The 18,724-nt window shown below is 42.5% G+C and overlaps 1 protein-coding gene across 1 annotated transcript in view; it reads right to left on the reverse strand.

The window, feature by feature from the left end:
• Positions 1 to 18,724, reverse strand: part of b4galt6 (UDP-Gal:betaGlcNAc beta 1,4- galactosyltransferase, polypeptide 6) — a 68,340-nt gene that overhangs the window by 15,183 nt on the left and 34,433 nt on the right. Inside the window, exons 2-5 of the mRNA XM_078541138.1 lie at positions 13,286 to 13,405; positions 8,173 to 8,286; positions 7,049 to 7,173; positions 5,749 to 5,865 (exon numbers count right to left, since the gene is read on the reverse strand). Coding sequence (XP_078397264.1) covers positions 5,749 to 5,865; positions 7,049 to 7,173; positions 8,173 to 8,286; positions 13,286 to 13,405 — 476 coding nt within the window. The remainder of the gene's footprint in view (positions 1 to 5,748; positions 5,866 to 7,048; positions 7,174 to 8,172; positions 8,287 to 13,285; positions 13,406 to 18,724) is intronic.

The raw sequence follows: 18,724 nt of genomic DNA on the forward strand, positions 1-18,724 counted from the left end.
TTTATATTTCTTACCAATCTACTTTCATAATTAATTTTCTCCCTCTTTATTAGCTTTTTAGCTGCTGGATCCTAAAAAATTCCCAATCCTCTGGCCTACTATTTGCCATTTGTTTTTGCCACTTTGTATGCCTTAGTTTTTGATTGGATACTCTCCCTGGCCGCCTCTGTTAACCACAGGTGGTTCATCCTTCTCATCGAGTCCTTCTTTATGACCAGGATAAATTTTTGCTGAACGTTACGAAATATCTGTTCAAATGCCTGCCACTGCTCATCCACTGACCTTCCCCTTAGACTATTTTCCCAGCCTGTTTTAGACAACTCTTTCTTCATACCTCTGTAATTGCCCTTATTTAAGTTGAGGACACTGGTTTGAGACCCGAGTTGCCTGCCCTCAAATCGAATTTCAAATTGTACCATGTTGTGATTGCTACGCTCTAGAGGATCCTTAACTATGAGATCTCTTATTAATCCTACCTCATTACTAGATCTAAAATAGCCTGTTCCCAGGTAGGTTCTGCAACATATTGCCCTAAGAAACAATCCCTGATACACTCTACAAATTTGTCTTCCATGTTACCACTGCCAATCTGATTTGCAGATTAAAATCACCCATGACAAATGCCCTTCTTACACACCTCCATTACTCCCCAATTTATACTTTGTCCTACAGTGAGGCAACTCTTCAGGGGCCTATAGATGACTCCCACCCGTGACTTCTTCCCCTTGCTATTCCTTATTTCCACCCAAACTGATTCCATATCATGGTCCATTGCACCTATATCACTACTCACCACTGCACTGATACCTTCCTTTATTAACATAAGCTACCCCACCACCTTTTCCTTTTTGCCTATTTTTCCTGAACGTCGAATACCCTTGAACATTGAGTTCCCAGTCTCGGTCACCCTGCAACCGCGTCTCTGCAATAGCTATCAAGTCATATCAATTTATTTCTATTTGTGCCGTCAACTCATCTATCTTGTTGCAAATGCTGCGTGCATTCAGATAAAGAACCTTAAGCTTTGAATTTTTACCATTATTACTCATTCTGGTTCTAATTTCTGCTGCACTTTTCGCCTTATATTTTCTGCCCCTTCCTGTCACACTGATTATCGTTCACCCCTTCACCTCTGCTCTCTCATTTCTTTTTGATTTTTTAAACTTCCCTTCAATTGAAACCCCCCCCCACCCACCTAATTAGTTTGTCCTATCTATAACCCTAGTCATACGGTTCGCCAGGACACTGGCCCCAGTGTGGTTCAAATGAAGCCCGTCCCAATGGAACAGCTCTCTCCTTCCCCAATACTGGTGCCAGTGCCCCATTGCCATCAGCAGTGAGGGTGAATGGGGTTCAGGGAACGTGGTCAGAGTATGTATCTTGTTAAGAGCGTGGGATTGTCCTTATCTGCGAGATGATCCTGGAATAGAAAAAAGTTGGCTCCAGACAGGGAGATGCTTTATTGTTCAATACGATAAAGCTAAGTATGGTGACATGTGACAATTCATTCTTTCATTAGATGTGGGTGTCACAATCCGCTGACGAAACCTAAACTGACCTCCTTTGGTTCAGAGGTCGGGAACTCCGATTCCCAATGATCTTCAGACCTTACATGTATATGCTGGTTGGGGCCTGGCAGCGCATACACAGTTCTAACTTTTTACGTTCTTCAGGCCAAGGACCGGCCCTGCGTGCCTGCACAGAAGAAGAATGGCGCGAAAAGGTTAGATGACCTGGTAGAGAGCACCTTTACGAGGTGTCCCAGGGACCGGGACATGGGAGAGGGGCAGGGAGAGGTCCCAAAAGGAAGTCCCAGGTAAGGGACAAAATACAGAGGACAGAAATAGGTCCCGTTAAATTAACTGAAAAGAAAGGAGCAAAGAAATAGGCTCCAAAATAAAAAAAAGAACTGCAGAATTTAAGTGAAGATCTGAGAAGGCAGGGCGAAGGTTCGTGACTCTGTACTGCGGGTCACTGGGCCAACGGTACCTCTTTGGAGCAGTGGTATTCTGCCTGGCATGGCTGAAGCTCTGAAATCATGATTAGAAGGTGAAGCTTGAGTGTGCCCAGAGATCCGGGGAAAAGAATCTCGGAAGCAGAGACTGAAAGCCTGGTGAAGTGGGTCGTTGTTGAAGCTGTCCGAGTGGGAGCGACTTTGAGAGAATCCCAAGGTGACATCTTCAGATGTGGAAATTGGAAACCCTCGTGAGAAAGTCGAAGTTTCAGTGAAATTGGTCGGGCACAACTTAACAAACATCTGGGTGGATTATTGAGAAATCCATGAAATTGGGTTGGCCTGAAGAACGTAAATTTATTGTGTAGTGTGATGTTTTCTGCCACAGTTCACATGTGAACTCACATGTACCCCAACATTTAGAGTAAGTATGAGGTACAGGACCGATATGATAAATTGTTTTATCTTTCTGGACTTGTACAGTAAAGTTTATTTTAGTTTGTTCCAAACCCGTGGAATCTTGTGGCTTTATTCACTCATGGGATGTGGGTATCCCTGGCTAGGCCAGCATTTATTGCCTATCCCGAATTGCCCTTGAAGTTGGTGATGAGCTGCCTTCTTGAACCATTGCAGTCTATGTGGTGTAGGTACACCCACACTTCTGCTGGAGAAGGAGCTCTAGTTAGTGAAAGAACAGCGATATATTTCCAAGTCAGGTTGGTGTGTGACTTGGAGGAGAACTTCCAGGTGGTGGTGTTCCCATGCATCTGCTGCCATTGTCCTACCAGATAGTAATGGTCGTGGGTTTTGAAGGTGCTGTCTAAGGAGCCTTGGTGAATTCCCGCAGTGCATCTTGTAGATGGTACACACTGCTGCCACTGTGCGTCAGTGGTGGAGGGAGTTAATGTTTGTGGATGGAGTGCCAATCAAGCAGGCTGTATTGTTCTGGAGGGTGTCAAACTTCTTGAGTGTTGACGGAACTGCACTCAGCCAGGCATCACACTCCTGACTTGTCTTGTAGATGGTGGACATGGGGAGTCAGGAGGTGAGTTACTCATCTCAGCATTCCTAGCCTCTGATCTGGTCTTGTAGCCACATTATTTTTTCTGGCTGATCCAGTTCAGTTTCTGGTCAGTGATAACCCCCAAGGGCTGATGGTTAGATTCTCTCTTGATGGAGGTAGCCATTGCCTGACACTTGGGTGGTGTGAATGTTACTTGCCACTTGTCAGCCCAAGCCTGGATATTGTCCAGGTCTTGCTGCATTTGGACATGGACTGCTTCAGTATCTGAAGAGTCGCGAATGGTGCTTAACATTCTGCAGTCATCAGCAAACACCCCATTTCTGACCCTATGATGGAAGGTCAGTCATTAGGAAGCAGCTGAAGATGGTTGGGCCTAAGACAGCACCCTGAGGAAGTCCTGCAGCGATGTCCTGGAACTGAGATGATTGACCTCCAACAACCACAACCATCTTTCTCTGTACTAGGTATGACTCCGATCAGTGGACAGTTTCCCCCTTGATTGACTCCAGTTTGGCAAGGGCTCCTTGATGCCACTCGGTCAAATGCTGCCTTGATGTCAAGGGCAGTCACTCTCACCTCTCGAGTTCAACTTTTTTGTCCATCTTTGAACTAAGGCTGTAATGAGTTCAGGAGCTGAGTGGCCCTGGCGTAACCCAAACTGAGCATCAGTGAACAGGTTGTTCCTGAGCAAATGCTGCCCAATAGCACTATCAATTACCCTTTCCAGCACTTTGTTGACGATCGTGGGTAAACTGATGGGGAGGTAATTGGCTGGATTGGATTTGTCCTCATTATTGTGGACAGGACATACCCGGGCAATTTTCCACATAGCCAGGTAGGTGCCAGTGTTGTAGCTGTACTGGAACAGCTTGGCTAAGGGCACAGCTAGTTATGGAGCACACGTCTTCAGTACTATTGTTGCAATGTTGTCAGGGCCCATAGCCTTTGCAGTATCCAGTGCCTTCAGCTGTTTCTTATATCATGTGGAGTGAACTGAATTGGCTGAAGACTAGCATCTGTGATGTTGGGGACTTCAGGAAGAAGCCAAGATGGATCATCCACTCGACACTTCTGGCTGAAGATGTAGGCCAGACCAGGTGTGGATGGCAGATTTCTTTCCCTAAAGAATATTAGTGAACCAGATGGGTTTTTATGACAATGATAGCTTCATAGTCTGACTAGTTTCCAGATTTATTAATTGAATTTAAATTCCACTAGCTGCTGTGGTGGGATTTGAACCCATGTCCCCATAACATTTGTCTGGGTCTCAGGCCCATCATCACTACCTCACCCACAATATCATGCATAAGCTGAGTGAGTGTACACACAACTCCAGAGGACCTCAGGCAGCAGGGTGCAAAAATGGGAACACTTAACAGGGAGCAGAAAGGCTATGGCCTCTGATAATGTTCATCAGTAGTACTGAAGACTTGTGCTCCAGAACTAGCCATGTCATTGGCCAAGCTGTTCCAGTACAGCTACAAGACTGGCATCTACCAAACAACAAGGAAAACTGCCCACGTGAGTCCATTATTTATTTATGTATAATTTAGCACCATCTAGTGATGATATCTGTACGATTCAAGTAATCCAGACTTAAGATCAGAAAACGCTGTTGTCATTAAAAATCTTTACTTTCTATATGCTCTCCCTTCCCAGGCTTATGAACAATTCCGTGATGGGACAGCAATCAGCTGTTGCACTCCCAGGTCTCCAACAATATTCTCAAAACACTCTAGGTAGCTCATTTTTTCTTAATGATCAAGGGCCTAATATAACACTACCACATCTATGATTTATGCATTCAGGAACTTATTCACAGATGTGGACATCATTGGCAAGGTCAGTATTTAACACCCATTCCAGTTGCCCTTGAGGAGATGGTAGTGAGCCGCTTTCTTAAACCACTGCAGTAGCAGCTTTTGATGCAATCGAGTGACTTGTTATACCAATTTGGCAGTTTCATGGTCACCAATAATGATACTAGCTTTTTAATCTAGAATTATCTAATTAATTGAATTTAAATTGCCTAGCTACTGTGGTAGGAACTCAAAGCCCATCTCCTGATCATCAGTTCAGGCCTCTGCATTGCAAATCCATTACATAACCACTATGCTACCCTACTCCCATTTTGTTATAAATGTTACAACTTCACACTCATTGAATTGGATTTCATGTTTGAAGGTGGGGTTGCTTAAAATCTAGTGGGAGCCATGCTCACCCACCCACCCCTGCCCCTGCCCTCACCCCTGCCGCAATTTTATCAGTGATGAGTGGGGGGGTAGGAGTGCACCAGATGATCCACCCATCCGTGGGCCAATTGATGCCCATAAGTGACCTGCGCACCCTGACCTATCTAGCCTGGCCGTCCCCTCAACCAGCCCTCGCCGGGGACTGCCAGCCTGGCCCCTGCGAGATCCCCAGACTTACCTCCAGTCCCCACTCTAGAGCAGCACGCCTTCCTGCAAGCCTCACTGTAGTACTAGCTGGTCATCGCTCCCAGTAGAGCTGCTGGTCTCTACTTGGCCAGCAGCTCTCTGAGGCGGGACTTCCTGTTGCTGAGGGACACAAGTTCCTCTTCAGGTCAACTAACAGCCAGTTGGTGATCTGGAACACAGTGGTGGTGGTGAAAACCATGGTGCCCTGTTAAATCCAGCCCAATATGTCACCCAAAGAGAAAAATTTAAGCTGGGTCTAATTTTAACGTTATCTAAAAAAAACTTCCTAGGGTCCAGTTCATTTCCATTACCCTCATTGTAAAAGTTTTTACCTGCTCAATAACATAGAATCCAAACTGCACACGTTGTCGCTGAAGCATTGGAACTAAGTGCCGAAATAAAATCGGGAGGTGTTCATGCCGGTTGCGGAAAGGAATAAGAATTGCCACCTGTAAAATACAACAATCTTATCAACCTTATTTTGTGTTCAAATGAATGTTTTCCAGAAATGCTATGGTCACAGGACCAATTGGAGGTGTTTTGTAACCCTATTTAAGACAGTTAGCTATGGAATGTGTCAAATTTTTGGGCTCATCTTGTGTTTTAAAAACTTGCGCTCCCGTTGCCCCAAAAATCAATCACTTCTGCTGAAGACATTTTTTGTATAGTCGTTTGGTAGTACAGAACTTGACTATTGCTGAAAAAGGACATTCTGTTGAAGCTAAAGAATAAAAGCAAAATATTACGGATGCTAGAAATCGGAAATAAAATCTTCTTCTGGAGAAGAGTCATACGGACTCAAAATGTTAATTCTGTTTCTCTCTCCGCAGGTGCTGCCAGACTTGAGATTTTCCAGCGTTTTCTGTTTTTATTTTGTTGAAGTTTTTTGTCTTGCACTCATCAGGACAATCGCAAGAATACCAATGTCAGGGGAAGCAACAACTTTATGCAACCGGTGCATTCGCCATGGCAATGTCTCTACCAATCAGCACACACTTCTCATACAGTATAAAGCTGTTGTTTCCCCTGGCATTGGTATTTTTGCAATTGTCCTGATGAGTGCAAGGTGAAAAGCTTCGACAAAACGTCTTTTTTCAGTAATACACATCTTTTTTCCTTTAAACTGCATCACACTATATATAAAATGCTATTAGTGGCAGCTTATGCTCGGAACTACACAATTTCATAGGAATCTGGTTTGTCAAGAATGTCTCTTTTCTGACCCTTTTTTTTTAAACTTGCAAATAAAAAGGTGAAGACAACAGACTGACCATCATTACAGCATCCTATTAGAAAAATCTGTGCGCTGCAATTTCTTATTGTGTTATACTGCATAATTTTCATTCAGTTATTTAAAGCAACCTCTCGATGATGCAGCAGTGAGAAGCTAAATATAGATCAAAAAAGCCAATGTTCAATCCATGATGCCAAGAAATTCCTCCCACTCTGTTCGGATTTGTAATCACAGTTGCATTGCTATACGAGGGCAGGGGTGAAAGGTGCTCTCACTAGCTTTTGTAGCAACTAATTGATGGGGAGCAATAAGACAAGTAGTTTCCTTGCAAAAGATTACAAAAAAATATGAAATAAAGTAAAAATCCATAGTTTTAATTCACAATTTGATACCCTCACCTTCCAGCGGGGTTTACAGTCCTTTGGTTTCCAGTGGCCTCCATACTGGATTTCTAAATCTTGTGAAAATAAACGTTGGATTTCTTCCATGCCAATTTCACTCATGTTAACATCAATAAACCCCTCTGGGTAAAAAAGAAATCAAAACAGGGAATGAGAATTTTTTTCTTAATACAGGACGGTTGTGTGCATCAGAGCAAAGAAATCAGTGGCTAAAATTATCCACATCAGGCATTTGAGATAAGACAAACAGACTCTTAAGAGTTTCACTCCAAGATGGAATTTATCCAAAAATATGTTACCAGTTCCCCACCTTATATCAAGTTTTATTCCCCTGTCCCCAGTGCATTGATTTCAATATCCTCATTTGCAAGCCTAAACTTTACAACTATCACCCGTCCTTCCTTCCTTCTTGCACCCTCAGCTCTTCTGATTCTGGTCAGAATTTTAAATTCTCGTCCTCGTTTTCAAATCCCTCTATGGCCTCACCACTTCCTCTCTCTATTGCCCCATCTCCTCCAGCCCTTCAAGATCACTGTGTTTCCCTGATTGTGGCCTCCTGAGCCTGGATTTTAATCATTCCACTACTGGTGGTCATGCCTTCAGCTGCCAAGGCCCCAAGCTCTGGAATTGCCCCAAACCTTTACATCTCTCTCTCTCTCTCTCTCTTTAAGACGCTCCTTAAAAACCTATCTCTTTGACCAAACTTTGGGTCACATGCCCCATTATCTCCTTATATGGCTCAGTCATTTTTTTTTGATAAGTGTTCCTGTGAAGCATCTGGAGATGTTTTAATACATTAAAGGCACTATATGATTATAAAGCTGTTGTAGTAATTTGAAGTGTTGGGAGAGTCTGAATTGTAACAGTATATTTTATTGGCTCAGCCTGCTTAATATATTCCATATATGATTATTTCAACAGTTCAAAAAAGAAAATGTGTACAGATACATCTGTGGTACCCCTAAGGACCAATGGGCAGCTCACACATTCACTAAAAGAGAACTTGTCAGAGAGTAGAAATCACTGTGTGTAAAGGAAGTGGCTGGAGAACAGCAATAAAAAACAATTATATGCATTCTCCCTTTAATCACAAACAGAGATGGAATGGTACGTTTACTTACTCATAGAAGGTAGTTTTTCTGGACAAGGCAGGCCAGGAGAATATGTGAAATCTTCTGGAAGGTATGTTCCACTCTGACCAAGGTATTCACTTGAATTATACCCTTCAAGGTAATCTAGAATTGGAAATTGATAATGGGCCATGGTCAATTAATGCAACCCAACCTTAACGCAATTGATCAAAGCACGTCACATCTATTCAGCATTTTGTTCGCTATTATAGGTGCTAAGGATAGTTAACAAATTTAAATTTAGTTTTAAAAAGAGTATAAAAACAGGTACTTGCTGATCAGCACACTAAATGTTTTATTCCATTACTAGAAAGCCCTTCTGTCCCATATTTAATTTGCTGTTGAGGCACTGTTCTTTGCTTAGGACTATACATTTTAACATTTTTATAGCTGAAAAGTGACAATTCTCCCTTGCATGAATGACTGTTTTAGGTAGCATGCCAGGGCATTGTCAAAGGAAACTAGCAATGATAGATATTTCATAAATTTAATCCTGATTGCTGCTGAGAGCATAGAAAGATGAAAACATTTATACTGGAAAAGTAAACTGCCTTTTGAAGTACTCTTTCATCTGATCCATTCCAGGGATATCTTGTCTAACCCCCTCATTAAGTGGCTCACAGGTAGCATTTCCACTTGAATCAAAAAGTTGTAGGATTAAGCACCAAGCACATAACTTAGGCTGATACTTCAGTCCATGCTGCATTGCTGGTGTGTCCTGTTGTTGAGATATTAAGCTGAAGCCCTTTCTGCTGTTCAGGTGGATGTAAAAGATCCCATGACACTATTCAAGGAAGAATGAGTAGCTGTACATGATTGTTCCGTTTATCGCCTGTGAAGTACTTTTGTTACTTTCACGACGAGTCTCCTGACCTTACCATTTAGGTTTCACGTAACTGTGAGCCCTTCATTTAATCTTAGGGACATCCTAAAACTTCATACATCAGCAGGGATTTAAATAAACTATTGTCTCTCAGCGCTGGTTACTTTTTTCTAACAATATATCAGGATGACCGTTCTGCAAATTCTCTTTCCTAAGTGAAGACACACTCTCAAAACATGACATTGAGGTACAGAAGTGGAAAAGAACTGTGCATAGCCGATGCTCAAGAAACTGCCTGCTATGCATAGCCCCACAATTTATAAATTGCTGGCAGGAATTTCCTGGAGTATTCCTTAGGAAATTGTGAACTGCTCACAGCCCACTATATGCGCTTCAGCAGACAGTATGGATTCAAGAGGCTCACAGTCTAACAGGAAGGCAGAAAATATTCTGAAGTGAATGAGGAAAGTGAAAGAAATGGTCAAACTTTATATTTCGCCTAGCCTGACTATTTATCCTAAGTTGCATAATGGATCTGGAATATCTATTAGGCTACTTTATACAGCATACAACATTCCTGCTTTGTAAGTAATTAACAGGACAAAAACCATTTTAAAAAGCAAAACAAGAAGCTATGGAAAAGGATTGAACTATTTGTTCTTGCAAAAAAAAACATGAATAATTAGCATAACATGAAAGTACAATGTTTCATAAAATTCTGCTGTGGATCTGGAACAACATTTTTCAATAAAGAAAAAAGACCATCCCTCCATGCAGGCAAGTAGAGTTTTTTGAGGGGTGTGTTTGGTTTGCAATTAATGGTGGAAGATTTGAACCAAGTCATGTTTCTATGGTAATCCAATGTCACAGCTAGGTAGGTCCACACTTTTTCAAAGCAATGTTGATGATTAACCTGGCTCATGAACGGCACTGAGAGGGAAGATCAGCCTCTAAGTGAAGTTCTTCCCCATTTAGGCTTCAAATAACCCTGGACTATTTTCAGCAGATTTAAAAATAAAATTAAGATTTTTTATGGGGCAAAGGAGAATGACAAACAAGCATTTTAAGCGTCAGTGCAATTGGCAAGGTTTAGTAAAAAAATCCTTCACGCAGAGATGTTGAATGTTGAAGTATTTGAGGCATAGGCCATTGAATCTTTTAAGGGAAAAAAATAGATAAATGGTTGAAAGAGAAATGCATTCAGAGTTAGTGACAGAGCAGTGCTGCAAGATTTATTATGGATTGCTCCAGAAAAAGTGAGTGAAGATACAATGGAACAAATGGCCTCCTGTATTCTAAACTCCCATGGTTCTATTAAATTGCAAGCTAATGCCATAACAGATAGTATGGTTCTGGCTGGGCAAGCAGTGGGGTTTTTAATACTGATGTCTGCTGGTAAGCTGCATAGTTTCAGCTGGTTAAAATCCTGCAACAGCCATCTGCATATATTGTGACCCTGAAGCCTCAACATTTGCCATTGAGCTCCTAAGGTCTCTGGACTTGGTAAATAGGTTGTTCTTGGGACCTAAGCATCACTGGCAAGGCCAGCATTTATTGCCCATCCTTAATTTCCCTCAAGCAGGTGGTAGTGAGCCACCTGCAAATGAGTGGTTTGCTAGGCCATTTAAGGGAATAGTTAAGAATCAACCACATTGCTGTTGGTCTGGAGTCACAAATAGACCAGGATTAGTAAGAATGACAGACTTCCTTTCCTGAAAAACAATAGTGAATCAGACAAATTTTACTGATAGTTTGATCATCATTAGCAATGATTTTATTCCAGATTTATTGATTAATTGAACCTCAATTCTCCCAGCTGCCATGGTGGGATTTGAAATAGTGTCTTCAGATCATTCGTCCAGGCCTCTGGATTTTTAAAAATTTATATAGATTCTTCTTTTCCCACCTATTTCCATTATTTTTAAATCTACAACTAATACCTTGTTAGTCTCTCCACCCCACCCCCACTAGAGTTGTACCTTGAGTATCCTGCCATCCATTCTTAATTAGCACTTTTCTTAGATAATATCACCACCTTCAACACCTCTTTGATCCTTTTGTCTGTGACATCTTTTGATTATCTGCTCATATCACTGCTTGCTTGTCCCCACAACCACCACACCCTCAACTTCTCTCTCCCCCCGCCCCCCACCTTAAACCAGCTTATATTTCACCTCTCTCCTAACTATACTTCAGTTCTGTTGAAGGGTCATGAGGACTCGAAACGTCAGCTCTTTTCTTCTCCATCAATGCCGCCAGACCTGCTGAGTTTTTCCAGGTAATTCTGTTTTTGTTTCCTCTGGATTACTAGTCCAGTAATATTGCCACTATGCTATAGTTCCCATAAGTATGCACTCCACACCAGGCATAGGGTAACTTCACTCGAGTGTGAAATTCTCAATGGCTTGGTTTGGAATCTTCACCACCACAGTAATGCAGGTCAGACATCTGGCTGACTGAAAAATGAGGTGTAAGGTGTTGCACACCCACTAGATGGAGTGCTGGCCAGCTGAATGTTCAGAAGCAATAACAGAAAATGCTGGAAACTGCACAGGCAACCACTTGGCAACCATAAGAAAAAATGACAGTTAACATTTCAAGTGTAGCCCTTCATCTGATCCGCTTTAGATCTCATCTACTAGTCTGAAAGTCTTTTTTAAAATTGTTAAGTAAAGCTGCCTTGAGAGCAGCAAGTGTAGATTACTGCAGGGACAATGAAATCTGCAAGTTATAGACATCTTTGGTAATGGCATCAGCTGCCTTTTTCTTTGCAGGCATCCTTATTTTCAAAATAGTTACTGTCTGTATTGTAAATCTATCCAATAGAATGGGGAGCTGTTTACCAGCATCCATTGCGGTAGAGAAATTGCTCTACCCCGGGATAGAACCATTCTAGCAATCAAACCGAGAGACAGTGGTTTCTCTGCCACTGCGAATAAAAAGCTCGCCATTCCACAAAAGTCCACTGCTGCTGTGCGCTGACCTGCAACCGGCCTGTGTCCGGTTTCTTATAGTTGTAAAAGGGCTTATGCACTGAAGGCTATCCAGAGCTCATAATTGGCAAATGGCTTAGGTTTCAAAGTGCCTCTTTCATATATTTCACCACGCAAGTTATTTGAGTCTCTCAAAAAATGCCCGTGTTTATTTTGCTGGTATCTGTTTATGGAGGTTGTCACAAAATTATAGTAACTTTCATAATATTATTGTGGTTCGTTGTAAAGTAGGTTTATGGTTGTGAGTATTGATGGTGCTGTGTGGTTTCATTAAATTAGAGTCAGATGGACTGCAAACTTGAAATCTAAAGAAGTTAGGGGAAAAAGGCATTTGAAATGCTAATGAATAAATATGGATGAGGTCTTAGCATGTAGTGTGTGAAGGAAGTTTTCATTTTTAGGTAAGTGGAGTGGTTTGAGTTTCAAAGGAATGGTAGGATGTTTATAACTAACAAGATAAATAGGGCAAAGTTATGTTGTTTATTTTTCCCAAAAGGTACTGACCATATTGGCAACAGGAATATTTTTATATTATAGGAAAAGTACATTTCCAAACACATATAGAACAATGGAATTTAGATTAAAGAGAGAGAGAGAAACATATATAAAAGGAGGAAGGAAGGTGATGTTGGGGGGGCCATGTAAGATTCAACAGGAGTGTGTGAAACAACCTTGGGGAAGCATCCAGCCATTCTTGATAAAGTCTGCTGTGTCCAGTAACTGAAGTTGGATAAAAACCTTTGGAATTCCACTGTCGAGTGAGTGCTGTGGTAAACTCACTGGCTTGCGATTTAAATTTAAAATCTATTTTGGACTGTTGCCTTAAAGGGGTGTGTAGCTGGGAGTCAAGTTAATGAGGGATTTTGGGATTTGTTATAGTATTAAATAACTGTAACCTTATGTGTGCTTGAAATCTTTTCTTTTGTTAACAAATGTTTTAATTTAGTTTTTAAAATCTTTAAAGGCGTTAGTGGACTCATTACTTTTGAATTCAGTGTCCAAATCTTCTCATAATAAATACAAATTTCAAAACCATTGTGATAGCGTCGCCAAGTTTCCCTTGTGGACTTGGTCCATCTGGCACACATCATAACAAAGGGGAATGGGGGAGTTTATGCAAGTTTCTACATACAAGCCACAAGTCATAAATTTTGGGTGACAACTGATATTATGTCACTACCAGAAAACGACGATCACTCTGGCAGAGGTTACAAAATTTTGAAAGCTGCATGGGAAACTGAATGAACAATTTAAAAAAAAACTAGGCTCGAAGATAAAGATGGCCCACCTGTGCCATTAAGAGTGCTATTCCTTTTGGTGTAGCGGTCTCGAATCAGAATGCCTATTGTTCGCACGTTGTCCCTCAACATTTTGCCTTGTGCCTGCATCATGAAGAGGTAGGTATTTGCTGAAAGAAAAACAGATGGCATGGTTAAACCAAAATGCTTGATATTTGGCACCAACATTCCAATAAATCACTGAAAACAATTTTGCAACAGGAGCCCATAATCCATATTATGGAAAGAAATGGTCTGTCTATTGCTTTTCTGCAATCTAATTGATCCGCTGGGTGAAATCAATAATGGATCGATGCAAAACTGCTAAGAACGCAATGTGTTTGGCTTCAAATGTTTTACGTTGTCAAAGCTATATATGCTCCTGAGGATTAACAACAAAGAGCAACGTAATGACAGGTTTCTTTTTTAAACCCCAGAGTTTGGAACTGTTCCAGACCCTTGTTTTAACTGGACCAGCCCAGCTGGCACCCATTTTCAAGAAAATGTGCAAAGAATTAAGTTATACATACAGGCTCCAACAACACTGCAACATGCAAAAAACATCCAAACCCGTAGGAAAACAGATGTGGAGAGTCAAGTAGATCGCAAGTTTGAAATCATCAAAAGAACCTAGGTGTGGGAATGTGCTTGACATGCTGAGTAAACACGGATGCTGGCTTAGCATGTAACGTGTAAAGGGAATTTGCATTTTTAGATAAATGAAGGGATTGTTAAATTTCAAAGGGGTGTTATTCTGTTTACAACTAGACAGACAACTAAGGAGTGTGTTTATTTTTCCCAAAGGTTACTGACAACATCGAAAGTTTTTATATTATGAGGAAAATACAAAGACTTATGGAGCAGTAGAACTTATGTATTAAAGGAAAGAGAAACACATATAAAGGAGAATGAAAGGCAATGTGAGAGAAGGCCAAGTAAGATCTAACAAGAATGTAAGAAATAGCCTTCAAGAAGCCTCCAGCCATTTGTGCATAAGTTTGCTATGCAAAGTAACTGAAGTTTGGGAAGCCATTTGGAATTCCACTGTCACGGACCCACTTGTCAAAGAACGGAATAGCCCCAAACATTACATTGCTGTAGTGTTTCCATCCCTTCCTCCTCCTCAAACCTAAAAAAAGAGAGGAAGAGGCAGTGCCTTCAGGAGTGCACCAGACCTGTGAGGGACACTCTTCTGAAAGTGGATTTTAAAGAAAAAGCAGCTGATTGGTGAGTAAATCCTGGGAGCAGACTCGGAGGGAGGAGCACCGGAGCAGTGAGTATAAATCTAGCTTACCTTGGGGATTCGCGGCCTTGTCTCCAGGGAACAGACTCGGAGGGAGGAGCACCGGAGCGGTGAGTATAAATCTAGCTTACCTCGGGGATTCGCGGCCTTGTCTCCAGGGAACAGACTCGGAGGGAGGAGCACCGGAGCGGTGACCTTGGGGCACAGAGTAACTGAAGCCTAAACTGAAAAAGTGACATCACAGGAAAGCTGTGACCTGATTGGTTGATAGGAAATTAATTATCTAAGTCAAGATGGCTGGGCAGGTGATGTGCTGTAGCTGTATGATGTGGGAGCCGCAGTCTACCTCCTACCCAAAATCCACAAACAGAACTGTCCCGGCAGACCGATCGTGTCAGCCTGTTCCTGCCCCATGGAACTCATTTCTCGTTATCTTGACTCTCTTCTCTCTCCCCTTGTCCAGTCCCTTCCCACCTACATCTGTGATTCCTCTGACACCTTACGTCACATCAACAATTTCCAGTTCTCTGGCCCCAACCGCTTCCTCTTCACCATGGATGTCCAATCCCTCTACACCTCCATCGCCCACCAGGATGGTCTGAGGGCCCTTAGCTTCTTCCTTGAACAGAGGCCCCAACAATCCCCATCCACCACTACTCTCCTCCGTCTGGCTGAACTTGTTCTCACACTGAACAATTTCTCCTTTAACTCCTCTCACTTCCTCCAAATAAAAGGTGTGGCTATGGGTACCCGTATGGGCCCCAGCTATGCCTGTCTCTTTATGGGGTATGTGGAACATTCCTTGTTCCAGTCCTACTCCGGCCCCCTCCCACAACTCTTTCTCCGGTACATCGATGATTACTTCGGTGCTGCTTCATGCTCTCGTCAGGACCTGGAAAAATTTATTAATTTTGCTTCCAATCTCCACCCCTCCATCATTTTCACATGGTCCATCTCTGACACTTCCCTTCCTTGACCTCTCTGTCTCAATTTCTGATGATAGACTGTCCACCAATATCCATTACATGCCTACCGACTCCCACAGCTACCTCGACTACAGCTCCTCACACCCTGCTTCCTGTAAGGACTCCATCCCATTCTCTCAGTTCCTTCGCCTCCGTCGCATCTGTTCTGATGACGCTACCTTCAAAAACAGTTCCTCTGACATGTCCTCCTTCTTCCTTAACCGAGGTTTTCCACCCACGGTCGTTGACAGGGCCCTCAACCGTGTCCGGCCCATCTCCCGCGCATCCGCCCTCACGCCTTCTCCTCCCTCCCAGAAACATGATAGGGTCCCCCTTGTCCTCACTTATCACCCCACCAGCCTCCGCATTCAAAGGATCATCCTCCGCCATTTCCGCCAACTCCAGCATGATGCCACCACCAAACACATCTTCCCTTCACCCCCCATGGCGGCATTCCGTAGGGATCTTTCCCTCCGCGACACCCTGGTCCACTCCTCCATCACCCCCTACTCCTCAACCCCCACCTATGGCAGCTCGCCATGCCCACGCAGAAGATGCAACACCTGCCCCTTCACTTCCTCTCTCCTCACCGTCCAAGGGCCCAAACACTCCTTTCAAGTGAAGCAGCATTTCACTTGCATTTCCCCTAACTTAGTCTACTGCATTCGTTGCTCCCAATGTGGTCTCCTCTACATTGGAGAGACCAAACGCAAACTGGGAAACCGCTTTGCAGAACACCTGCGGTCTGTCCGCAAGAAAGACCCAAACCTCCCTGTCGCTTGCCATTTTAACACTCCATCCTGCTCTCTTGCCCACATGTCTGTCCTTGGCTTGCTGCATTGTTCCAGTGAAGCCCAACGCAAACTGGAGGAACAGTACCTCATCTTCCGACTAGGCACTTTACAGTCTTCCGGGCTGAATATTGAATTCAACAAGTTTAGATCTTAAACTCCCTCCCCCCATCCCCACCCCGTTTCTTCCCCCTCCCTTTTGTTTTTTCAATAATTTATATAGATTTTTCTTTTCCCACCTATTTCCATTATTTTTAAATCTACAACTAATACCTTGTCAGTCTTTCCACCCCACCCCCACTAGAGCTGTACCTTGAGTGTCCTGCCATCCATTCTTAATTAGCACATTTTCTTAGATAATATCACCACCTTCAACACCTCTTTGATCCTTTTGTCTGTGACATCTTTTGATTATCTGCTCCTATCACTGCTTGCTTGTCCCTACAACCACCCCACCCTCAACTTCTCTCCCCCCGCCCCCCACCTTAAACCAGCTTATATTTCACCCCTCTCCTAACTATACTCAGTTCTGTTGAAGGGTCATGTGGACTTGAAACGTCGACTCTTTTCTTCTCCACTGATGCTGCTAGACCTGCTGAGTTTTTCCAGGTAATTCTGTTTTTGTTTTGGATTTCCAGCATCCGCAGTAGTTTTTTGTTTTTATCTGAAAGTAGATAGGTGGGGTTGATTTGCTGAAGAGTGGTGGTGGGGAGGAGTGGGGGTGGAAAAAGAAGCTTTTCGGGTGGTTTAATTACTTTTCCTAAATCCTGAAAATATTCTGAAAAATCAGTGGGCTTCCTTGTGGTAAGGTTAGTCCTGCAATTTCATTGTTACTCAGAAGTATACTTGAAAAAACAAGTTCTGGACAAAAGTCAGATTGCGAGAGCGGTTCAAAACCTACCCTCCCCTCAAGTTGTGAGGCCATATTCAATCCATTCATCCATCCTAGCCATAACTTCCTGCTGAAAATTGTACACATTTACTTCACTCTGCAGGAAAGCTCTCCACTGGTTGTGTTAGGTATGACCTAACACATACCTAATGTGTCATACCTAACACAAAGGAAGATGATTGTGGCTAAAACAAAAACAGAAATACCTGGAAAAACTCAGCAGGTCTGGCAGCATCGGCGGAGAAGAGCAAAGTTGACGTTTCGAGTCCTCATGACCCTTCAACAGAACCAAGTAGAAACAGGAAAGGGGTGAAATATAAGCTGGTTTAAGGATGGTGGGGGGGGGGGTGTTGTTGGGACAAGCAAGCAGTGATAGGGGAAGATAATCAAAAGGTTTTTCCAGGTATTTCTGTTTTTGTTTTGGATTTCCAGCATCCGCAGTCTTTTGTTTTTATCTCAGATGATTGTGGCTGTTGGAGGTCAATCATCTCAATTCCAGGATATCACTGAAGGAGTTCCTCAGGGTAGTGTCCTCTGCCCAACCACCTTCAGCTGCTTTATCAACGATCTTCCTCCATCATAAGGCCAGAAGTGGGGATGTTCGCTGATGATTGCACAATGTTCAGCACCATTCACAACTCCTCAGATACTGAAGCAGTCTATGTCAAAATATATCGCTGTTCATTCACTGTCACTGTCAAAATCCTGGAACTCCCTTCCTATCAGCACTGTGGGTGTACCTACACCATGTGGACTGCAGCAGTTCAAGTTAGCAGCTCACCACCACCTTCTCAAGGGCAGTTAGGTATGGCCAATAAATGCTGGCCTAGCCAGCGACATCCATATCCCATGAATGAATTTTAAAAAACGTAAGTAGGTGCAACAGACTCGCGGGAAAAGCAGGCAGCCGTTCATCTGAATCTGCAATGATGTACTATGTACTCAATATGAGGATCTGAGCTGGTGATTGTTTTTTTTCAGAATGGGGATAATTATATTTCTTATTAAATATGTTTTTTTCCTAACAAGTGGGCAGAGGCCATCAGCTGAACAAGGCTAACAATCATTAAGAATTATTGCCTGCCCAAAGATGGGATAAGGAGTTTGGAAACAAAAAAACGTCTCAAACATCTTTGTAAAATATGTAAATATGCATATTATTCCACCACCATAACTCAGTATGTTCTCTATATCCATTAATTCTGGGCATTTTAAAAAAAATTGCAGTGAGAGTTATTTTTAAAAATGCTAATTTCTTACTGTACAGTAATATGAGGCACAATTTATCCTCCCAACCTCAAATTTAACCTTTGAATGGGGGCCAGAGGTGGCGAGAGCTGCCATGTTTTGCAGGCAGTCTTAATTGGAATGTAAAAATACAAAGAAACAAAACTGTGACCTACATAAATTTCAAACAGAGTGAAAGTATTCATATGTATGTATCATTCAATTTTTTTATAAGAATAAAAAGCATTAAGTAACAGTGGACAGTTGTGCCAGCAGTGTTTACTTACAGTAAAGATGCATTGTCATTCAGAAATGGCGCATAGTAGCAATGT

This window comes from Cetorhinus maximus, chromosome 4 (assembly GCF_964194155.1).
Source record: "Cetorhinus maximus chromosome 4, sCetMax3.hap1.1, whole genome shotgun sequence".
NCBI classification, from domain to species: Eukaryota; Metazoa; Chordata; class Chondrichthyes; order Lamniformes; family Cetorhinidae; genus Cetorhinus; species Cetorhinus maximus.